Raw genomic sequence first — 24,295 nt, forward strand, 5'->3', positions numbered from 1 at the left:
ACCGAGAGGAGGTGGAGGCCAGCTGCCTCGCAGAGGAACGTCATGCTCTGCGCATCTGGGGTGCCCGAGGAGCGTGGCCAGTTTCTCTAGTCGCAAGTGGCCCGTCACCAGAGGCTGTGTAGGTCCTACAAAGGGTATTTTGGTGGTACTACCCGTGCCGCGATGGCGCACGATGGTAACCAGCTCAGGGAGGGCACCGGAAAGGTGTTTTGTGGATTAGCGAAGGGTCAAGCAGCAACCATCAGTGTAACAATGCTCTTCCCGGTTCTCGTGGTGACATGGCTCCAAGGGCCGTGGAGTTTTACAGCTGCTGTTTGACGCTCCGCAGCTTCATCCTCCCATATCGCGACAGAATCGCCGGTAACTTCCCCGGGTTACCGATCCAGCGGCCAGGCCGGCGGTGGCAGCCAGCAGCGGGCAGCGCGGGGGGTCTCTGGGGCAGCAAAGCGAGCGCCGCGGAGTAAATCAAATAATGACCGAGTGTGTAATAAATCAAATAACGCCTGAATGTGTAGTAAATTAAATAATGACTGAATGTGTAGTAAATCAAATAACGACTGAGCGTACTTAAATCTCCGCTGTGGGAAGGCCTGCGGGCCCGCCGCCGCGACTGGACGGGAATAACCCCCGGGGCGGCCCCCGGGCGGGCGGGGGCGGCAGCTGCCACCGGCCATCAACTGCCACCGGCCCGGCCAGTGCGGGGGGGCCCAGCCGTGCGGGGGGAGCGCAGCGGGTCCCGCCGGTGCGGGGGGAGCGCGGGGGTCCCAGCCGGTGCGGGGGGAGGGCAGCGGACCCCAGCCGGTGCGGGGGGAAGGGCTGCGGCGCCGACCGGCCCGTCCCGCAGCGCTGGCGCCCAAGCGCGCCCCCGGCCCGGGCGGCCCCGCCCCCAAGCGGCGCAGGGCGCGCGGCCCCTCCCCTGCGCAGGGCGGGGCATCCGGCGCGCGCCCGCTTCCTCCTTCTCTTTCTCCGGCGGGCGCGGCGCGGGCGGCAGCTCCGGCGAGGTGAGGGGGGGGCCGGGCTGGGGCCGCCGCGCTGCGCCCCGCGCCGCTTCGGGCGGGGAGGCGTTGCCGGGCCGGGGGGGGCGCTGGGCCGCGCCGCCTCAGCACCGGGGGCTGCGGGCCTGGCCTGGGCGAGCGGCGGGAGCGGGCCGCGGTCGGGGGGGCGCACACGCGAGCCCGGTGCCACGCGGGCGGGGCGGGGCGGGCGCCGGCTCCTTCCGGCCTTGAGGCGGCGGCGGCGGCGGCGGGGGAGGGGCGGTGCCGCGCCTGAGCCCGCCCGTCCCCGTGCCCCGCAGCGCCATGGCGGCCAACGCCGAGCGCACCTTCATCGCCATCAAACCCGACGGCGTCCAGCGGGGGCTGGTGGGGGAGATCATCAAGCGGTTCGAGCAGAAGGGCTTCCGCCTGGTGGCCATGAAGCTCGTGCACGTGAGTGCCGGAACTACCCCCCCCCCCGGCACCTCGGGGTGTGCCCCCCCTTTCGGTCCCCCCCGGCACCTCGGGGTGTCCCCCCCCCCGTGTCCGTCCCCCCCCCCCCCGGCACCTCGGGGTGTCTCCCCCCCCCCCCCCCCCCGTGTCCGTTCCGTCCCCCCCCCCCCCCCGTGTCCGTTCCGTCCCCCCCCCCCCCCCCGTGTCGTCGTCGTCGTCCCCAGGCACCTCGGGGTGTCCCCCCCCCCCGTGTCGTCGTCGTCGTCCCCAGGCACCTCGGGGTGTCCCCCCCCCCCGTGTCCGTCCCCTCCCCCCCAGGCACCTTGGGGTGTCCCCCCCCCCCGTGTCCGTCCCCTCCCCCCCAGGCACCTCGGGGTGTCCTCCCCCCCGTGTCTGTCCCCTCCCCCCCCAGGCACCTCGGGGTGTCCCCCCCCTTTCCCCCTCCTTAGGCACCTCGGGGTTGCCCCCTGGCACCTTGACGTCGCCTCTGCCACTGCGATGGGTCCTGCCCCGGGGGGGGCACCAGGAACCAGGATTTGCCTGGATGGCTCAGTGCAGGGACCTGAAATGCCCTGGCTGAGGGCGGTGGGGGCAGCAGCTGCCCCTCAGGTGGGGATCGCTGCCGCGCAGTGAAATCGCGTGGGCAGCTCCTTGCACCACACAAGGCGGGTGTCACGTGCTCCTTTGATTTCACACCGGGGACTCTAATCAAAGCCCAGGAGAGCGCTGCAGCGCCTGTCGGGAACATGCGCGGCTGGTGGATCCAGTCGCTGATGCTGTACCCTTACAGCGACACCTTTTGCGGTATGGTATTTTGAAAGTGACATGTAATGTGACATCTGCCCTCTTAAAGGCTTCTGAAGACCTTCTCAAACAACATTATATTGACCTGAAAGACCGACCGTTCTACCCAGGTTTGGTGAAATATATGAACTCTGGACCCATTGTGGCCATGGTAAGTGCCTTGGTTTTACCTGAAGACTACTTCCTTGGGTATATTTGTCTTGCTCTGAAAATAAATTTTAAGTCTTCACAGGTACTGTTACAAAAACACTTAAAACTACCCAGTTCTGGTAGTGGCAAAAGAAAACCAAATTAAAATGAAGACAATCAAGAAAAGTTACTGCGTTTTAACAAGAACTAAAGTGCGCATTTATAAAGTGCCTATTAAAATGCTTAATACATATTAAGCAAAATTCCTGTAAGCCAGTTTCTGCACCAAAGAATAGTGTGTTTTAGGCAAAAAAAAGGTTAGGGCTGTCTCACAGAAGCCCATCTTTTTTTCTGTGTAATTTTTTTTTTTCCACCCCCTCCAAAACCAATATAATTCACCTGGTGGCATCTCCTCCTGTTTTGACTATGTGCCTAGGGGCGCCTGCGCCTGACCTTAGCCTGTCACAGCAGAAAGGTTTTGAAGTTGGCCTTGTATGTCAGTTGACTCTGAAGCTTGGTAAACTACCTCCTTTACAGGAGTGACAACAGTTATAGTCCTTTTTATAATCGCTTTAAGTTAATGTTTTTTCCTAGTCATCTTCACAGGCCTGAGAGAGATGCTTGGCTAGACAGTTTTTTTTTTTTTTTTTTAGTGCTGGAGCCCTTGTTTCTTGTTTAAGTCTGTTACTAGCAAAGATTAATCTTTGGTGTTTTCTATAAGCATGGATTAATAGGATTTGTTTTGTCTCTTCTTTAAGGTATGGGAAGGACTCAACGTGGTTAAAACGGGGAGAGTAATGCTAGGGGAAACAAACCCGGCGGACTCTAAGCCTGGTACCATCCGTGGTGACTTCTGCATTCAAGTAGGAAGGTTTGTGCTCTATTAGTTATCAATTCAGATTAGCACCATTGAGGTTTTAGCCTTTTATTCTAGGAAGTCAAAATTGTTGGTAGATATCCTAGTCTGATGGTATTTTATTTGCAGGTCACCATTTATATCGGCAACTTAAGGAAATGGCTTGGTACAAAAGAGGCTTGTTTTGAAATGCAGCTCCTCGTCAGAGCTTTGTGTAAGATCAGTCGGTGGCAGTGGCTGTGGTAGTGAAGTAGCCCTACTCACTGTCTGCTAGGCTTAGTTAGCAGGGAGAGGGGGAGCATCGCTGTACCTGAAAACAGTAGCCTTGCAGCTCTAGATGCTTCGTCCAAGTTTTTGCATATAGAGAACTACGTGGTTGCTGAAAATGTGTTTCTATACAGAGCAATGTGTTTGTCTCCTTCCACAGAAACATCATTCACGGCAGCGACTCTGTAGAAAGCGCGCAGAAGGAGATCAACCTGTGGTTCAAACCTGCAGAGCTTGTTGACTTCAAATCTTGTGCACATGATTGGATCTATGAGTGAAATGAGTTTCCACGGTGAATTGTGCCTTCTGAACACATCATCTCATTCCAGCTATTGACCTGGGAGCAATTATCACCACGGTTATCTTAGTCATTTTCAGCGCCATCAAATAAATGAATATGAACTTAACTTGTTGTGGTTGCATTCACTACAAAACAAATACTGCTTTCAGATACTCAAGTAACTTTACTTATTCAGTATTTTCATCTTAGGAAATATAGTTGTTTCCTGTATAAGCAGGGAGAGTTAACGCAATCTATGTACAGGCAGATCAGAATGAAAACGTAGTGTTTTTTGTTCACTGCAAAGTTGCTCTGAAGGCTACTGTGAAACTTAACAATTGCAAAAGCGACTTTGCAGAGGGAGGGCTGAGGGGCTGGGTGAGCTACTTCCAGCACAGTGGAACTGAGTAACAGGTGGTGGTAGACCCTGACACAATTTTGCTCTCTACACAACTATTCTTCATGAGAGCCGAGGGCAGATCCTGCCCTCTAGTAAACGCTTACCTTCACAGACTAAACACCTTGCCTTGCGCTGAGCTGCAGACACTGTTACTTACCAACAACAAATGAAACCCTGAACGTTTTATTTTATCCATTCTCTTGGAAAAGAAACAAGCTGGAATGTGCTTATATGCCAAGGAGTGCATTTTAAACACAACTCAAGCACACTTCAGAAAGACTTTTTATCATTTTTATTTTGTGTAAAAAAGGCAAATTTAGTGAATTATTTTCATCTTGTACACAAAGTTATAATTTTAATGCTTTTCACATCCATGCTGAAAATCTGCAGTCTCGTAAAAATGAAAGTAACATTAATTTCTCCAAAAGCATTTTTTTCACTGTTATGTACATTGCATGAGAAAGCTTTAAATTCTCTCATTGACCACACAAATTACCAAGAAAATAAAAGATTAAATTTGTACAGATATTGATCTATATATCAAATACATAGAGAAATGATGTAAAAACCCTATTTGTTTAGTCTTGATTCCCGCCCCAACATTTTCCCAGGGGCCAAAGCTGATGCTTTCTTTGTAAAAATGGCTGTGGCATTTTGTTTTAAATACGAAAATTAAAAGGAAGAAAAATTCAGTTGAAATCACAGCTTTTTAAAATCCCTTCCCAATAAAGGATTGTTACCAAATATATTAGCACCATCATACAAATATTGACGGGAGAGGGTATTCACATCACATAAAACAACAATAAAAAAAACCCAAACAAACACTGAAACCCGTGTTAGTATCCGTAGAACAAGGAATCGATAACTGCTTTAGCTTTCCTCAGATGCAGCAAGGAAAAGGTTAGAGAGTTGTATTTAAAAATAACATAAAAATCAAAGATCAGCAGAAAAATTTTGAGCAATAAAGGAAGGGTAGCTGCAAAGGAAGGTACATAACTTGCACTACCTTATAGGTTATAAAAACCTGCTATGCCAAATACTGAAATTAGTTTAACCCCATTGAAGATTTCAGATGTCCAACACTTTGCTGCTCTTTTAGCCAAGTAACACGGCTTAAAGCGAAGATAAAAATACCTCAAGCCATGTTAAATAACAAATGCTTTACAAATACAGTGAAGCCCATGCTATGGATACCATAGCCGACAGGTAGCCCACTCTCCAAAGAGACCACTCTAAATACCTGGTAGAATTTTGCTCCGGTTCTCCTTAAGGAAGTGGCTTCAATTCGTTCCTCAGGTGGTTTGCTTAGGACAGATTTCACTGTATTTGACAATTACACAGTTGGGTGTATTTTGAATTCAGGAACACCAGAAACATCACCCAACTCCTGCTGAAGTCACGTGTGTATCTGAGAACGCACGTCAACTCACATACTTTAGTGTTTAATGGATAAAATACCTATTTTCAAAGAACATTATAATGACCGACAGACTTCAAATCAGATTCTTGCATTTCTCTAACACTAGAAGCACGTTCAACTTCCACGCTCGTGTTCCCTAGACATATGAAGGCTGTAACTCAGAAATCAGGTGTGAGCCTGGGCAACACACAGAAGCCCAAGGTTTAGCAACTTGGCAACAGACCTTGCTCATTACTAGCCCAATCTTTCACATTATGAAACACAAATTAACGCAACAGTTTTTCCACTTAAGCCAGAAGCTATCGATGAGAGAAGAAAGCAAGGTTGTGCCAGCTGACTGGGACAATCTGCAAGTTGTGGCATTAAAAAAAAAAAAGTAAAAAAAAAAAAATCGATAGCGATGTACTTACCAAACCAAATCAATGTTTGCAGAGCTTGATTTTACAGCAGGTAAAATTGAGAACACAGGAAAAAAAATAAGGCTCAAAGTGTCATTACAATGGTCTCTAATCCTACTTCTCCAATCCAGTCTGTTCAAAAGAAACATCACGGGTGGGTCAGAATCTGAGAGAACATATTTGAAGCCTACCAAGCCTGACAAAGTCCTTTCTATGGCTATTTTAGAGAGCTAAAATGTCTTCACCACCTGAACTTATAGATAGTTATAATCTGATAACCAGATTCTGTCAATATAAGAAGCTGTTGTTAAAAAGGGGTCAGTATTTAAGAAATTTTACCAGTAAGGGAGAAGAGAATTCCAGACATTCCTACACTATACAGGACATTTTTAACTTCCAGTAGTAAATACAAAACTTTACATAATTAACCCCTCTTGCATAGAATGAGGTAAACCTGTGCATATTACCAATACTATGTACCCAAAGTTAGAGCAATATTTTAGAAAATAATCAAATTGCTGGTTTTCAACTTTCTATGCACTTTTTTTTTTTTAAGCTCAAACAACAATATACAAAAATGGTCTCCTGGGGCTCTGTGGGTCGATATCCTTAAAGCATTTCTTAGGCTGTAGGAACACAGACATTAATCAGTTTGATTATTTTTTTAAGCCCTAATTTATGGTCAAGAGTCAGATGATCATTGTACTGCTCTGAAGGGGACCTGCTAAGACCCAGAAGCACTTATAGAACATATGCAGTTAATTCCTGAGTTTAGTTAATGAACCTTACTGGTAAAAGCTAAAGCTCTTGACGCACATTTTTCCAGTCACAGCTCTGCAGGGCTGATTAACCATTTTACTAATCGACTCCACGAATGAGATCCTTTACAAAAATGGACACAGTTTTAAAAATACGGAAAGATGAAACCCAAATTATTAAGAGCTCATGCTAAACTACTGTGTATTTTACTGGTAGTCATTTTCACCCTTTTACATGACTCTTGACTTTAAAAAAGTCTGGACAGTTAGGCAAGTGGGGCTAATGGGATACTTGAAGTGAGACACAAGGGCTCCAGGCAATAAGCAAAACCAGTGTATGAATCATATACTAGACAGTATGTGATTTATATACTGTTCTCAAGTCTCAACTTCTGTATTACACTATTGCAGCAAGAAAAGAATATTGCAGGCTGTGCGGAATGGAATTAGTTTTAATCCACAATGTATGGCTCCTTTTAGGTCACCTGAAACCACGCTGAATGCCGGTTTTAAACGTTCACAAATAAATATTTAGAGATGGTAAGGAAACAGCTAGGTCTTTCTGAATGGAAAACAAATTATCAGAAGAATACTCAGAAGTTCCTTCCCACTACCAAGGGAGGACTGAGTTACTGTCCATCTAAGTTTCTTCTTCAGTCTAAATTAATAGCTAAAAATAATCTTCCAAATGAGGGAATTTTCTGAAATTCCAGTTTGGCATAGGGCTCTGTAAACATTTGCTGAAGCATTGCCAGACTACAGACATTCATGTACAGACAAGAGCTTTACAGTCCCAATCCAATGCCCACTGTAGTCAGTGGAGACAAGGCTTCTGATATCGATGGGCACTGAACCAGACCCTAAGGAACTTATTTTAAAAAAAAATCCTATATAAAAAAAAAAGTATTTAAACTAAATAAAAACATCTCGAAAAGTTAAAATCTTCCTCAGATGATGGCTCCATTGCAACTGGGGCTACTCACTGAGTAGAGCTTTACAGGACAATCTTTCACATACAATTTATGTCTCTTAATTAGGGCTTAAATGCCGTATCTTCACAATAAAAAAAACAAAACCAAAAACACCAGAGGCGTGACCAGTGCAGTTCACAAGAGTCTAAAAGCCTCCCAACTTGTACCAAAAAGGTTCATTTGTTATGACAGTTCATTTGTATTTGCAACTATATCGTCCTCCAACCGCTTCCCACAATCATGCTAATTAAACTTTAATCTTACCAAAAAATTAGAATTTCAGTTCTTGTTAACAATGCACAATAAATCTGAACTTGAAAATATTACAAAATTCTTTCAAAAGCTTCAAATACAACACAAAAGTGTCCATTTTTTTTTTTTTAATAAATTGAAAAATCTTTTTCACTAAAATAGTTTCCCCGCCTTCCAAAAAATTCTGAACTGAGTCTAACTCATCTACAGTTAGCAAAGTGCCCCAGGTACAGTCACCTGAACTGTACCAGCGAAGTGGGAACAAAGTCAGTCAGTCTTGGAGAAAGGCTCCTTTCCTATCACCAGTACTCTCCCCAGGCTTTTCCAAGCTGCCTCATGGTTCTTGTTTGATGTAGTAACTGGCAGATCCGTTGCTTTCCTGATCAGATGCTCCTTGGAGGAAGCTATACTCTTCTCCATCTAATAACTCCTCCTTCAGCTGCAATGAAGTCACTAAAAAATAAAAAGTTGAACGTTACAGATCTATAAAATTCAAAGTACAACTTTTCCTTAAATCTACTTAATATTATTTAAATTAGGAACAGACCCCGGATTTCCCATTTTATTATATTCTGCATTTTAGTGATTCTTCTTTTAACACTTGGTATCCCACAGAAAGCAGATGTTGTCTGACTGTAAGCTGAACCTTAAGTTATGCTCATATTAACAAGTTATGCAAATATTAACATATTTGAAGAAATTACTTACAATAACATATTCTCTACAGGTTTTCTCAAGAATTCGGTATTTTAAAACACTGGTTTAAGGTGGTAACTGAACATGCTAACAGGAACAATGACTGCTGCAGAGAACAATGCTTATTTTACCGTTTACTCTTTTCTTTACTCCTTACTTCCTACTTAGTCTTTATGCAAATAAAAAGATTAACTGTTGGCCATTTACAGTCAAAAATTCACATTTCTTAGCCTAATTACTATAAGTGATCTGTGAAAGAAGAAAATAATATTGACAAAGTTTCTGAATACATGGTTAGAATTTTAAGATCTCAGAAGACAAGTTTCATTCAAGAAAAACATTTTTTGTAGTATAAATTTCCTCTCTCCTTTCTTTTGTAAAAAGAAAACAGAAATGAGATCTAAGACATTAAAAAAGATGTTATGAATAGCAATAACATCACAATTACTTTTACAGCTTCATGAATAGCGAGAATTACCATAATATGAGCACAATGAAAAGAAGAAAACAAAACACGTCAAGACTTTCATTAAAGGTGCAGTACCCCCATTAAAGGGTCGATTATACAATAATAAAACGTTCTCTATGACCAAATGGGTAAGAAGAGTATTAAAGCTTACAGCTACCGAATACAAAGTTTACATGCATTATCAATGTATCCTGAAATGCAGAAATATGCAGTGAAAGATAAAAACCCCACCCATAACTTGTTGCTACTAGTAGCCCTGCAGTAACTTAGAAGTCATTTGATTATTCTTTTATTATTTTTCCATGTCACCTTCCATGTTGAAATTAACTCTTGTGCTAAATAAAAATAAAATTTAAAAATTAGGATATTGAAAGATGTCAAAAAGTTGCAGCATAATGCAAGCGCTTTTTTCACTTCTTTAATAGATGTCTCCTCCCACCTGCACAGGCCACAACCCCTTGCTGCTTTCTTCCCCCCCCCCCAACCACTTTTCCCTACATTATGCCCAACTCTGATCAAGAATCTTGATCTGTGGAGGACAACAGAAGTGCTGTCTAAATGATACAACCTTTGGAATTGAACTGCCATATGAAACTACAATATTGCTTAGAGGAGAGAATACAGATGGATCTGTTTCCAGAGAAGAATGATGGGAGAAGGCACAAGGTGCTCTCGCAACTGGCTACCTCTACTCCCTTTATTATACTCATACAAAACAGATTTTCAGTTTAAACCAGCCATGGAAACAAAAGTATGGAGCATGCAAAACATGCATTTGTGCAAATTCAAACTGGTTGTGAATTTTACAGATAATTTGATCCTGAGAGAAACAATTACTTCAAAAAGAACCCCAACACTTCAGATTCTTAAAAATGTCATTACTATGTTTTACTGTGACAAGTAGAGTCACATACAGCAATGCTATTTATTGTTTCTGAAAATAATCATATAGAAGTTTTATTTACATACAGCTTCCCACAGATGTCTCATCTAAAAAACCTGGCAAATAAGTAACTTTTTTTGGTTTTAAAAAGGAGTCATCTAGATGGCAAGTTGAATTTCCTACATCTCATTCTTTCTGATCCAAGTAACCTGGTTCTTATTCCTACACCTGTGTTACAAAGAGCAGAGTTAAAACTGTGTTAATTGATACCCATTTTGTACAAGGCAGTATACCTACACAGTCAATGTATTAAATTAAAATGTTCAAATACAAAAAATATTGTAGCAGTTGTCCACCTACAATTCATACAAATTATTATTAGCAACATCTACCCTGTTGCAAGTTATAAAAAATGGTTCTTCTCAATTAAAATGTTCCTTTTATGGTATACTGCACCTTTAAGTATAACAGCTGTTTACACACATGCATTTCCAAATTGAATAGGGACTTGGGGAGAGGCCACAAACTTTTTAAACAGAAAAGTGAAAACACTACTTTGTCACCCACTTTTCTTATGTCCTTTGTACTGCTGTGATTTAGCTTTCTTCTTTTGCTTTGATGAACTTGACTGGCTATCTCTTGATGCTGCAAAAAATTAAGAATTCAAAATTAAAGTGTAGTACCTTGGAAAAACACTTCAGAATGTGTCAAAGCTGCTACATAGTTACAGAGCATTTCCTTAGTGACTGAACGAAGGCAGAATACCTTTATTGTGGGAAAGGCCTCCCATTAAGCTACTAACAATAACTACTATTACCCTCTCATTAAACAACTAAGTTATCAAAATGCAGTTATCAATTATCATCATATAATTTGACCTAACAGGACAAGTCTTGATGCACTAAAAATACAGCCTTCTTACATATATCCTTCCCACATGAATAGCTACGCACACATTGAGTTCCATCAAATTCAGTATGTAAAGCATATATATTTGCAATCTTAAAGCAATACAAATTCTCAGTGATATTATCCAGAACTGACAAGTAACAGGCTTTTTTTTGCCCTGCATCAAATTAGCATCTTCTGGCTTTAAAGAACAGTAAGTAGCCACAGAAACACGCAGAAGTACTTTAGAAGTCAAGGTGGAATTGATTAGAACTGCGTACTTCTAAGCATCAGCAAAAATTTGTTCTATCCTTGTTCTGCCTGCTGACCTTCATCCTTGAAAAGGATAAAGTCAGAAAGATCATCACCCATGAACAGGGACCAGTAAGTAACTGCTGCATTATTTACAGAAAGGAACTTACATTGTGGCGCTGGAGGCTGTAGTTGATATCCAGTTAGCTGACACCATCCCACCGGATAGAGGTCTGGGGACTCGCAATCCACCCACTGATCATATTCATCTTCCCACCCATCAAAGTGTATCCTCAAAAGACGATGGATAATGCGAGTTACTGTGGCCACACATACCAGCCGAGGTTCCATCAGATCAACAGCCTCCAGTTTCATTCCAACATGAAACCCATGGTTTGGAACTTCCTGGAAAAGCAAACAGACAGGGAAAACACCAGTGAACACACACATTAATTAACATGATTTAAGCACAGTGTTGTAATAATATTTCAGTCAACTTCATGTAGGAAAATACCAAGAATAATTTAATATATTATTTCACATACCCCTGTACTTATTTAACATTTAAAAACATTCAAGCTTAATATCCTCAAATGGTTCTTACTTCTAGAAGTGTCTGTGGCTCTAATTTTTCAAAATTGGATTTAATAAAATGGGTCAATTCATGGACTATGCAGACTGAAATTTAAAGATATTACTAAATACAATTTAAATATACATATAAAATGTTTATTACCTTGTTGAAGAGCTTTACAGGTGCTGCTATTGAGTCAGTTTCCCTGAGGTAGTCAAACCATTTAAAAGGGAGTTTTGTATAACCTGTGGATTTTAAACAACATTTTCAGACATCAACTGCAAACGTTATGCGTAAGAACAACAACAACAATAGTATATTGGCACTGTGTTAAGGCCAAAAACACAACAAAAGCAAAACATTAACATCAGAAACTTCCACTCTCTAAGCTTTGATCTAAGGGACAGAACAGTCACCTGGACATTGCCCACGTGCAACAAACAAGATGAATGAACCTCTGGATAATATAGAAAGTGTCATTCAATGGTAAGATTAATCCTTCATACTTGAAGCTTTCTGTCCACGCAGATCCTTGACCTCTACAGGGCCCCAACACAAATGACCCAGAACAGATCATGTAATTAAGCACATTCCGCGTCTTTCCTGTGGGGAAAGAGCTGCGCTATCAACAGACTTTTAGGAACAGAGTGCTAAGAGCAAGCGTGAATATTTTAAAACTTAAACAAGGCTAAAAATAGCAATAATATGGACAATTACAGGATTTTTAAATGTTGTTTTAAAAGTTATTATAAAGGGAAGAAAATAAACTCTCAAATATATTTAGCTTTTGTTCATCCACTGAATACGTATAACCCCACAGGATTAGTTTTTACTTAGGGCAACTTCTACAGCTGCTTAAACCAAGAATTCTCAAATTCTAGCTGGAGCAACAACAGCTTGAAAGATTTCTTTGTAGTAGCATGCAGTGTTGGGCATTCTGAAATGACTGCAGTATAGCAGGATGGTGAGCTATGGGGAACAGCTGGATTTCATCTAAGTGGGGGCAGAGAGCTCCCACTGAGTCACAGCTCGGCGCTGCACGGCCGGACTCCTCGGGACAGCTAACATTCACAGCCCAAATGCAATCCCACGCTTGGAAGTGTCTAAGCGTCTTCACCTTCTACTGATTTCAGCAGGAGGTGAAGAGGTTTGGAAGGAATGAGCTTATGAAGGCCAGCGACTTCACAGCAAATTTAAGTTACCCACATCGCTAAGTGTAGTTTGTTCACATTAGGCATGCAGTACCTGCAGGAACAGATGTAACAGCTAACAATTAATAAGGGTAATAACGTATCAGTTCCTGTGGCTAGACCAATATATTTGTATATTTGTAATTAGCTTCTCACCACATGCACTAGAGGCAAGTGCACATGGTCCTTGTTAGAGTAGTCAGAATTAACCAACACTCCATTTTCAAGCCCAAAATTTGGAGAGACTAAATACCTCTCTTGTAAGAGCTAAGAAGCTTTAAATCATTTTGGTTCTATTAAATACGCTAATGCGCATTATGTTCTGTATTTTACCCCTGTTATTTCCTCTTTCAAATTATTTTATAAATCACACATGCAGTAATCTAAATCACCTTTCAGTGGATGATACCAGACTTACGGAAAACTGCAATAAAAGGGAAAATACACACGAAGATAAAGAATAAGGTTGCCACGATACAAGAAACACAGAGGCATCATAAACGTGCTAACAACAAAATTCACATACTCTCATGTAGGTAGTGTTTGAAGAATAGAGAGAAAAAGTTTAATCATAGAAGGGAGGTTTTCTGCCTTCATTAATTTAATGTATTTATTTCTAAATTGATTGATACATATTGATATGCATGCTTTTTCCTCCCGCAAAAAAACATTTCCTATTGTAAGAGACTGTTGCACCATGTATTTCTGAGGGGTGATTATACCCATGAATTGCTAGGCAATAAATCCACTATATGAGCTGACTGAAAAATAGTAGTTTATCTGTCCAACTGCACTTTCCACGTACTGAAAGATGATGGATTCATCGGTGTGCAATAATGAAAGTGATACAAAATTATTTTCTTCATGTTGCATTACACTGCCTTTGTAGTTATAACCTAGAAAAATAATTCAATAAATACAAGTAGAAGCCTGCAAAAATGAGAAGAATGAAAGAAATCCATAGGAAGCCGTTATTTGCTGTTACACAGCTAGTTACAATCTTCTTCATAAATCGCTAGACCAAGACAATAAAATGGAAAAACAAAGGCAATACAGTCTTCTGTAGTGTATGTGCTGGTGGACAGACAGCTTTTTCTCACAGAAGGGATTACGCAGCATACAGCTCTAACGGCTACTTCCTCGAAGCTCACTTGTGCATATTCTTCAAAAAAATTAACTGATATTGCTGTGGATTAGCCTAAGTCTGAGATTTTTAAAACGTTCGTTAATCCCTTTGGCGGGCGGGACTTCCCAAGCAACGACATACTCTGAACAGTCCTTCCAGGGACTAGCATACTTCCCATTTGCTTCATGGATATACTACTCAGCCAGTGGCTCTCCTCCATTTCCGACAGCAAAAGCCAATTATTTTAGCCAGAGAATCAATCAGATGTTCAATTTGCCTTTTTCTAAACGAAACGTTCGTTATCTCCATTTTAGATTACTTTGAAGTCACGCTGTTGTACTTGTTTCAGACTTGAGAAAGTCCTAAAAAGTGACATGAATTTTGTAGACTAAGAAAACAAAGCATATGGCACATACAATATCACTGAAAAATATTCAAAATAAAATGTGGTCAGAATGCTATATGTACCTCTGGGTGGAGTTAGTTCAATCATGTTAATTTCACAGAAACCAACAGGGAAAATAGAAGGGGAAGTGGCATGGTAACAAAACCAATCAGACCCATCTGCTGCTTCTGAGCCATCAATCCCAATCATAAGATAGCCATCTGCTAACACCTTTATAAAGAAAAACAAAATTTTACATTAAATACCTTTAACTGTGTGATAAGGCTAGAAAGAAAGCATGCCATGTTTCAAAAGAGTGAAAAGTAACTCGGTAATAATGGAATCACACTTAGAAGGACATTCAATTGTAACAAAACCCTCAAATCATACCTGTCTCCAAGATTGTGTGTACTATTGTCGAATGTACCTTTGTAAACTGCGAAGTTATGAGATAAACATTTCCTTTTGCTGACCTCTAGTTGTTTTTTCTCGTGAACATCAGTTCTACTTCTAAAGCTTTATAATTCAGCCTATTCTTTAGCTTGCAAGGCTATTCTGCACACCATTAATAAGAAAAAAAGACTCAAAATCACAGCCACACTCCTCATTGGAAAGGTTATACAATTCTAAGCTATTAGTTACACCTTCTTCCCTTTTAGAACAGATTTCACATGAATGGGCTCCCTTTTGATCAAGCTAGGAAAGAAGTACAGCCTTAAAATGTTTTCATAGACTTCTGCAAGTCAGCAAGATGAGGTTTCTTTCTGAACAGTTGCAAAACACTTGGCGTAAATAGCAGAAGACTGTCCTGCAAATTAATCTCACAAACATTCTAATTAAAGGTAAGGCTGAATTTCCAGTGATTCAAGTAAAGACAAAAAAATTTACACAAGTACACTGTTTTTCATAGCAGTGGTATATAAACAATTAATGGACGTATCCTACATACATTCACCATGTGAATGAAATGCATTTATTCTGCTTTTGAGCTTTTTGTTTCAAGCCTGAACAAAGGCGAGTGAAAAAAGGATTCCTATCTACCTTCCCCAAATACACATTTGTTTTCTTACCTTTCTAATAGTTGCCACACATATTGCCGAAAGGTTTAAGGGGTCTATAGCTTCCAATTTCATGCCTTCTTTAAACCATTCTCCAGCTGCATCAACCTCTTTTACCTAAAGAATCACATAACAGCACCAGACACTAAGAATCTTACAGACCTGGAACAAAATATAACCCCACACTGCCAAGGCAACAGACGGAAATACCCATTCTGTCACCTCTGCTTATATCAAGGAGGCCAAATTAGGTAAGCACCTAAATAAAAGTAGTAATGCTTGTGCTGGGCGTATTTCCAGTAGAGTTTCAGGTCTGTTTTACACACACCACGAACTAAAAGTCCTCAATCAATGCTGAAAAAACAGTGTTCCGGCTACCAAACTCACCTTCATAAATAAGTGTGGTGGTGCATCAAAATGCCCGTCCTGTTTCTTTGTAATATCTACAAGAAATAACAGCACACATTGTTCAGAAGTTTTGTTAACAGAGCAGACAGTTAATAGCACGTTTTTTTCTGAATACGTTAGCTAACGCAATGCAATTCATCGCAACCACAAACACGTGGAGGACATAATCCATTTATTTTCCTTATTGACTTCTACCTGAAATACCTCTATAAACACAAGGGCATTTATGGAAAACCCCCGATGTTCAATATTTAAGAGACCAGTTGATTACGTCACAAAATTCATACAAATATACGTAGAAGCTTTTGCAAAAAATTAAGTAGTAAACTACTTTGCACTATGTTATTGTTTTCTATCATTATAAATAATAAGTTTTAAACCATATATATATTTATATACGTATCTATACCTGGTTTTAGCCAGCTGTTGAATACTACTTTCCAAGGGGAACCCCTAGAACTCTGTTAAGAGACATTATTTCTGGGAAATAGCCGCTGTTCTTGATTTCTCTAACTACTCTCATTTATAAAGGTTTCAGTGAAAGTTAAAGCAATAGAAAAACTGAAGGTTTTCCTGAAGGGATACCTTGCAGAAGGTTTTACAGGAATTTGTTTTGGCCAAGGGACACATCCTCAATGGAGCAGAGAAATACTGAAAAACAGGCTCTTTTTTGTTTAGAAACCTTAAATATTCAAATTCAAATCAAGGGTTTTTGTATTTTAGGTAACAAGGGCCTTAACTGCATCACTTCATCTTCCCTGCCGACCTCCTAATGCCCCCTAAAACATGTCAATCTTGCAATATCAACATACTATAGTCCTTAAATTTGCAAGTTAAAGAAGAATTCAGTATCTAATAGGATACTTGTCCATGTTGTGTTGTACAAAAGAGGCAAATATGAAGAAACTAGGAGCTTGTGGAGCAGGACTGCATAATTCCAGGTATCGGCATGAACAGCCTTACCACGCTCGAACGTTGCAGCGTGAGGTTTTCCTGCTTGGACAGTTTGTTAACCACTGCTTATCATGGAACCTTTCTACATATCTACGAACTGCAGATCAATGTAAAGCTTATTTAATGTAAAGCTTATTTTGGCTTTTCCAGTGCTGCAAAATACACCAATTATATATTTAACTGAAAGTCCTGAACACAACATAACAGGTAAACCCCCTAGGTGGCATGATGTTGGTTTTTCTAGTTCGTTATTCAAGCTAGAGTTTTATTAATGCTATAAAGTGACAGTACTGCTGAAGGCAGGCTTCTCCGAGCCAACACTGCTCCCAAAGACAGCTCTGAAACACAAGCAGCTTACCAGATCTTTTGAATCTGTGTCCTATACTTCGAGACCAACCAATATGATGAATGAGTGGACTGTACATATGGCACCAGAAGTCATCAGTTTTGTCTTCGCTTTCTTCATACAGCAGTCTTAACCGTCCCCCAATGACACTTTCTACAACCGCTACCCTTGTTCGACAAAGGTGCGTTTTGTCAACAACTTCTACTCTCATGGAAGTTTTGAATGGATACTGCATACTCTCAGACACCTTAAAGTAACAGGAAAAAAACCCATTCCGTAAGAATATACTCTGGTTTTCCTTAGTCATCTGTGTTCTGCTATTAAAGCGCAGTATCAATGTGCTTTTAAGTTAATTCAAGCACTTGTTAATCAACCTGCAAAAATGACAATTGATTTTTTTTTTTTTATATATATGTGATTGTACATGGGGGAAAAATGAAATTTTTCAGAAAACTAACTAGAATAGATCCTACAATTCTTTAATCATATCAAGTACAGCCCCTAACACAATTCTCACATAGGTTGCAGGAATTTTCCATTGACTTAATCAAAGTTTGATCAATTAACAACAGATAAAATGACCTTGAGAAACAATTTTACCCCCCCTCCCCCCACACCACCAAGATGTTTTGGTTTTTTCTTTGTCATCCACACTCAAAATATAGCACTTAAAAAATAGGATTAAAATACTTTATTACAAAAAACAAGGCATGGAAAACAAACCTTCAACATAAAGCTGGCCACTCACAAACATATTTCTTCATAATATACCAAAAAGGAAGAGAATGGAAATAGATATTAATCTGCCTTGTGACAATATGTTCTGTTTAAAAATCAGTATCTGTGACTTGCCATTTTCATTATGAACTCACCAAAGTGTTGAGATCTTGACGGTTTAATGTGGCTTCTAACTGAGCCAATTTTTAAATAGAAATTAACAACTGCAGAAGGGTTTTTTGGTTTGGGTTTTCTTTTTTTTAAATGATATTAGATGTAGTGTAAGACAACAAATAAGTCTCATATTCCTATTAAAATCTATGTACCATCTCTCACAGTATTAGTAAGTAAACTTACAGCACACTATACAGGCAGCTGCCACACTTACAGACATGACTTAAAGACAGCAAAAAAATCTAGTCCAGAGCAGACGAAAAATACTAACAGTTAAAGTACGCACTTTGTTGTATCTAAGTATGTGCTATAACCACACATTTTATTCAGTTTCTTGAAATAGTGCATGATAAAAATAATTGCTGAGTTAGAAAAAATCAGTTTTCATTTTTCTTACCTATCACAGGGTAGCTTATTAGCACTTTTTTTTTAATTGGGGTACTTGAAAATTAAAACAGACTGTTTTTCAAGAAAATTTCTGTCTGCTAGAAGAAACAGTTTTCCAAATACATACAAATGTGGACATAAATGGAGATAAGAGATTTCAAGGAAAACTGTATTTAAGGGAAGAAGCTACTGTATCATCTTCACCATAAAAGGAGCGAATGTGCCATTGTAAAATAGCTCAGTTCTTCACATTGTGCTGCAATTTCGTTTATAGTACATCATTGACATTGCATCAGCCTTACCTTCTGAGAAAAGTCAGGAGGAAGTGTTTTGGCACCAGTAAGTCGTTTCACTAGAAAAGCTTTCCAGTTTGTGTATTTGTGTTGGATGGCTGTTGCAAATGAAGGGGAAAAAATAAGCCACTGATTTTTAATTGTGTCCGTTAGAGACAATATTAGAGTCTGGAATATGTAAAGAAGAAATCCCAGATGACTGTTAAAAAGCCTGGATGACAATCATGACAAAAACCTCTTTAGAGAATGAATGCTACCCAAGATTAAGTTTATGGGTATGTCAGGGCAAAGAATTTAATAACAAAATATAAATAAAATCAGTGCATGTTCACATCACTGATTAGCTAACCGCTTCCACCTTGATCTTAAAAACTTTAAGTCACATCAGATGGGCTACTCCAAGAAACACTTTCAGCATCAGTCAAGTCCTTATTTTTCCAAGAGTTAAAATGATTTATTCATAACTGTTGAAAGAGTTGCTATGGTAAAAAAATACTTTGATATCTGGACCATGAGCAAACTTAGTTTAATAAAGACAGACTTTTTCACCAATCAGTAACGCTACTATTTACATACTTCGAGGAGGGACTAGGGGCTTCCCACTGGTTGCACACCAACCAACTGGGTGGATGTCAGACCCACAAACGTTGCACCAGAAGTCAAGACTTGAATCATTTTCAAAGCCTTCGTATCTTAGCAGAGCATTGTAGCCTGAAAGAAAGCAATCCCAATTAAAAAGACATAAGTTAAACAAGATTATAAAATATGTATTAGTATTTCCTTACCAATCATAACGTGTATTACATTGGATTTTCTAGACTGTAACTTTTTATACAATGTTATTGTTAAGGCACACTTCTACATGTTATTAATGCACAGAATGGATTACTTTGATAAATGTGCATGTGCTATCACATAACTGAACTTTTAATTAAAATTAAAACTCTTGAGCTATAAACCTTTAGAAGTTATATGTAGAACAGAATTAATCATCCAGTATCTGCTTTTTTGTATCTTAGCTAGGTGACCTTGAATTTTTAACTTAACCAAGTGATTCACATAACAAGGCCTACTTGCTAGCTGTTACACAATTTCCTATCTCCTCATTCTACACTGCTCTTACTGTAATTGGAGCCAATAAATATATAAAAAAAAAAGCATTCTCAAGTATCACTGAAGCCCCTGCAAAACAGAATAATAGTGACAGCACTAAAATGTATAACCTTTTGACACAGGTGTGACAACTTGTGACCATTGACTAAATTATTAGCTCCCTTCACACAGTTATTTTATTTTAATAATTTCAACTAAAATATATTTACCTGCTAATTTTACAATTCCAGCTATCCAGAAGACTTTGGTAGGTAGGCTGCAGTCAGTGTTTGGAACCTCCACTCGCACTCCTTCTGAGATATCGCCCCAGCATGTCCCCATAGGTGCCTATCATTTAAGGTAGTGGGGAGAAAAAAAGTCACCAGTTCTCCACATTAGAATAATTATTAGTGTCCTACAAGCAACTTAAGACAAACAATCAATATACATGATAAGACATAAGCATATGTTTAGCAAACACTATGAAAACCTGGTTTGGTTTTGATTTGAAGCTTACATGTAGTATTGTAATTGTATACAATTATTACTGTGTATTTCTTGCAAAAACTATAGGATTCCAAGTTTAAAAATCTGTAAAGCACCAATTACATATACTCACAGGTCAGCTTTATTCTACTGTCTTCCAATTACGTGCAAGCTACTCATTTTAGTGAGAATGGTTCAAGTCCTCTGCAGTTCTACTCACAAGAAAATTATGGTACTTTAAATTCATACCTGTACCACAGGCGTCAAATTCTTTAAATTCTATAAATCAGGAAATTTCCTGAAAAAATGCCTAAAAGTTACTTGTTGAATCTATTCTGGTGATTGGTTATGGTGGGATTCGTCACCCACTGGTTCACATCCTCTCAGAGGAACAGGCTCTCCTATCACCTGCAAGTGATTCCATCAAGCAAAAAGAACAGAAGGCTGAGCAGCAGCTTTTTCATGAATGCCAGAAGGAAACGCCCAGCTAGATTCCTCACACTGTCCTGAAGGCTCAGACTAACAATTTACTAACAAAAAGAAATACAAGCTCGATGAAGTACTAAGGATTTGTGGGAACTGGAGATAAACATCACATTTAGTTTGGAATCTCAACAAGAACGTTCTGTTGAACAGAGCATCACGAAAAGGTAGTCAAAGATGGTACTGTAAAAGTACCAGAAATGCACAGTGCTGAAGAACCTAAAACCTTAGAAGTTACTCAACTGACATTATACTGATGACAAAACAGAAAAGGACTCAGTCTACATTAAACTGGGGACCACCAAGAAGGGAAAGATTCTGATCTTGGGTATTTAAGAACAACATTCATACCGATTCTAAGGTGTTAGAGAAGAAAAAAATAAATTCTTCTCAGTTCAGAGAATATCCAGATATCACAGGGACAACGGAAGTGATCCTCTGGTTCTGTACCGTAGCGGCAGACAGTATTCTACGCTGTCTCATTTACAAAGCTCTTTGAAAATACAGAGAACTTAACCACTCTGTGGGAATAGCCTCCAACTTGACAGGATTTTGGCTGAGAGCCAGAAGCGAAGAAATTTGGATGAATCTGAAATGATTGGAAATCACAATACTGGAATTTTGCTGGCAATCAGCAATAGCCAACTAGCAACACTAATAACCAGACTCATCTTAAAAAGGGATACCCTTCACTAGCACAAATAGTTGAGGCTAGGCATGCAAAACTTAAAACTAGTTTTAACTATTAAAGGAAAAATAAGTTATTACAACAAGTATGCAAGATTCTTATTCTTGAAGCCTGGTCTCTTCATGTTCTGCTATGTCCCATCTACACCAGTCTGGACTGCAGAGCTCTTCTCTGCCATCTGGCAGACAAGAGAAAAAAACAACTGGAAAGACTATCGTTTATTTTCACATGCAAAATACGCAGATACAGCTTCTTAATCAAGTCCTATTACGTATGCGTTATCATTTCTGAATTGACATGTGTAAATTTTAGATTTGAATTGGGGAAACTTTCCAAACTGCATATTTTAGTAAATCTTGTTGCCTTGTATAGAGACATACAGATGAGGCCAAACAATCAAAACCAGCAGCACTGGATAATTTCATAATCCAGCTGCACTTAATTGAAATATTTTACTGTCTGCTCATCTACTCAGTTGATTCTGAGAGAAAAGTATATTGAAACACTTCCCCTCACATCAACCAGTCAAGGAAACGTCACAGATTTTTACCTCTAGAAAGTGGATTGGTATAGAGGGAAATAGCAGAAAGTTAAATTTGTCCTTGTCTGTGAAAATATTGGTTCTGCTAGTTCTCCTACACCAATCCATATGGCTCACCCTTTCGAAGAAGGAAGCCATCCTGTGTAGCATCACTACTGAAATGCCAGATAACATGACTGCCCTGAAGTAATGGTGTACAGTATACCTGGTATACTGCGCCATCTCTTCATTTTTCACTCATCATGAATATTCTTAAGGGAGGAAGACTGGATAAACCAGGGCTGTAACAGCCATCTTCCTGTCTTCTCTGTCTTCATCTGATTAATCAATGTTTGCACAGTGCTTTGAAAAACTCAAAAAGCACTCTATCAAGTGTAAAGCCTTACTCGTCTGCTGGCTGGAAGGGTAACTCTGAAGTCTGGATTGGCATAGTGCGAACTAGCAGAACCATAATTTACAGGTAAGAACAAATTTACCTTTCAGACTCATGACGAAGAGATCCACTTCACGTCACTCCCAAACAAGGAAGATGTGGTTCATCGCTTCCTGCTCCGGGAGATGACCTGGGAGGGTCTATCTGTGAGCAGCAGCTGCCTTCTCTGCAAGGTAAGTTGCAATCAGGAAGGTCCTGTTTGAGAGGAGCGCCCTAAGCATCCCCACATGCCTAGCTGACAAAGATCCTCTGGGTTAAATAATTGGCTTCCGAATTTTGGATGCTTTTTCCAAGTTTTGGATGGCACCCACATTGCCATGATTTCAGACTTGAAAATGGCAAAGTGATGCTACCAATTCCTGAAGCATAAGGATACTAAGTTGCAACCTCGCATGCGAAGGGTAGCCCAACTAAAGGTAATGCCAGAAGACAATGCGCGAAATCCTTTAAAACAAAAAGTTCAAAGCAAAGCACTGCCATCTAGTGTGAAATCCTGGAGATGTTTCCTTAGAATACACAATTGATTGATTTAAATAACAAAATAAACCAAGAGAATGAAAATATTTTTGCTCAGGATAAAATTCAACTGGAAGAAAGATTGAAAAATTCTTAACTTTGGGAAACGTGCATCTCACTAGCAACAGAGTGGAAAAGAATAATTACTACTAACTGCATTAAGTTGTACTGCAAAATGACTCAAAACACTGTATTTGCTTTCATTTCTATGAACGGTTTGAGCTGATAAAAGCAAATACAGGAAAAAGTAAAAGCCATTTAGAAAAAAATGAAATCGGAGTGCAGGTTAGCAATGAGTACATTGTATGAGACTAAGCTATAAGAAAATACTAAAAACATTGAATTACATTTTCCTCCTTGCATCAGCTACTGCAGCGCATCTGATCAACGCAATTAAAAAAAAAAAAAAAAGAAAAGCTGCAAGGTGCACAAACTACATGTCACAGCCTTCCTACATGACACGAACCAAAGCAGCTTCTCTATTTCAGTTTACTTTAATGATAAAGCAGGCGTAGTTCTACTATTGCTAGTGAATTTCAGTAGCGTTACTCAACACTGAAGTCTGGAATTGAAGTTAACAATTAAGCGCACAAAAAGACTTTGAAATTAATTCTTCTCATACAGAGAAGGAGACAGAATAGTAAGGTTTAAATGTTTTAATTCTAAACTGTAACTGTTGTAAACTGAAGAGGAAGTAACTCCCTAGGCAAAAAAAAAATTGGTCTGGGAAAAATATATCAGACCTGAAATACAGAAGTATGCCAGGTTATTAAATAAGTAATAAGTAAGCCAAATCCCACATCCCATAATTCTCTTAAGTTTTCTTTAATATTGATCCAAATGCTCCCTATCAATTACCCATACAGATACACCCAGTATAATCAGATACGCACTTTATGTAATAGAAATTTAAAGGCAGATATGTCATGACTTTACTGTCAATGCAAAGCTTTTGTTTTCGATAGAACAAGCTTTATACATTCATCTTGTGGACACACACAATGTGCATGGAATCAAAAAAACAGATGGTAAACAAACATCAACTGACACAAATTTTCATGAATCAAAGCAATGTAACACACAGAAAACTTAGCAATAATCTTTCCAGACACACAAAAAGAGTATTATTTCTTGTAATTATCAACAGAGGGAGGGACAGAGAGAGAAAAGGATCTAGCAAGAGAGTACTAATGTGTTTTCAGATTCTGATTTAAATAACGTATCTTTTCAAAAAAATAACTGCAGTAAAACTAAATGCAAATCACACCCTGGTAACACTAACTAATGTCCA

General features: G+C 39.9%; 2 protein-coding genes across 13 annotated transcripts in view; one reads left to right on the top strand and one right to left on the bottom strand.

The window, feature by feature from the left end:
* The first annotated feature begins 896 nt into the window (after window positions 1-896).
* On the top strand, window positions 897-3,890 carry LOC129734128 (nucleoside diphosphate kinase). Its single transcript, XM_055725853.1, has 5 exons — window positions 897-1,001; window positions 1,295-1,427; window positions 2,281-2,382; window positions 3,119-3,231; window positions 3,644-3,890. Exons 2-5 carry the CDS (start codon window positions 1,299-1,301, stop codon window positions 3,759-3,761), a joined length of 462 nt encoding a protein of 153 aa, XP_055581828.1. The 5' UTR covers window positions 897-1,001; window positions 1,295-1,298; the 3' UTR covers window positions 3,762-3,890.
* A 550-nt stretch (window positions 3,891-4,440) lies between these two features.
* MBTD1 (mbt domain containing 1) overlaps window positions 4,441-24,295 on the bottom strand; it is a 31,820-nt gene continuing 11,965 nt past the window's right edge. For 10 of the 12 annotated variants that reach the window (XM_055725789.1, XM_055725821.1, XM_055725778.1 and 7 more), the window contains 11 exons: window positions 20,088-20,205; window positions 19,342-19,476; window positions 18,775-18,863; window positions 17,207-17,441; window positions 15,874-15,929; window positions 15,499-15,603; window positions 14,512-14,659; window positions 11,890-11,972; window positions 11,324-11,558; window positions 10,581-10,658; window positions 4,441-8,418 (listed from right to left, as the gene is read on the bottom strand). In XM_055725789.1, the coding sequence (XP_055581764.1) occupies window positions 8,300-8,418; window positions 10,581-10,658; window positions 11,324-11,558; window positions 11,890-11,972; window positions 14,512-14,659; window positions 15,499-15,603; window positions 15,874-15,929; window positions 17,207-17,441; window positions 18,775-18,863; window positions 19,342-19,476; window positions 20,088-20,205 (1,401 nt within the window). In that variant the 3' untranslated portion in view covers window positions 4,441-8,299. The remainder of the gene's footprint in view (window positions 8,419-10,580; window positions 10,659-11,323; window positions 11,559-11,889; window positions 11,973-14,511; window positions 14,660-15,498; window positions 15,604-15,873; window positions 15,930-17,206; window positions 17,442-18,774; window positions 18,864-19,341; window positions 19,477-20,087; window positions 20,206-24,295) is intronic. The other 2 variants (XR_008734948.1, XM_055725837.1) reach the window with 2 other exon arrangements.

Source organism: Falco cherrug, chromosome 1 (assembly GCF_023634085.1).
Source record: "Falco cherrug isolate bFalChe1 chromosome 1, bFalChe1.pri, whole genome shotgun sequence".
Lineage (NCBI taxonomy): Eukaryota > Metazoa > Chordata > Aves > Falconiformes > Falconidae > Falco > Falco cherrug.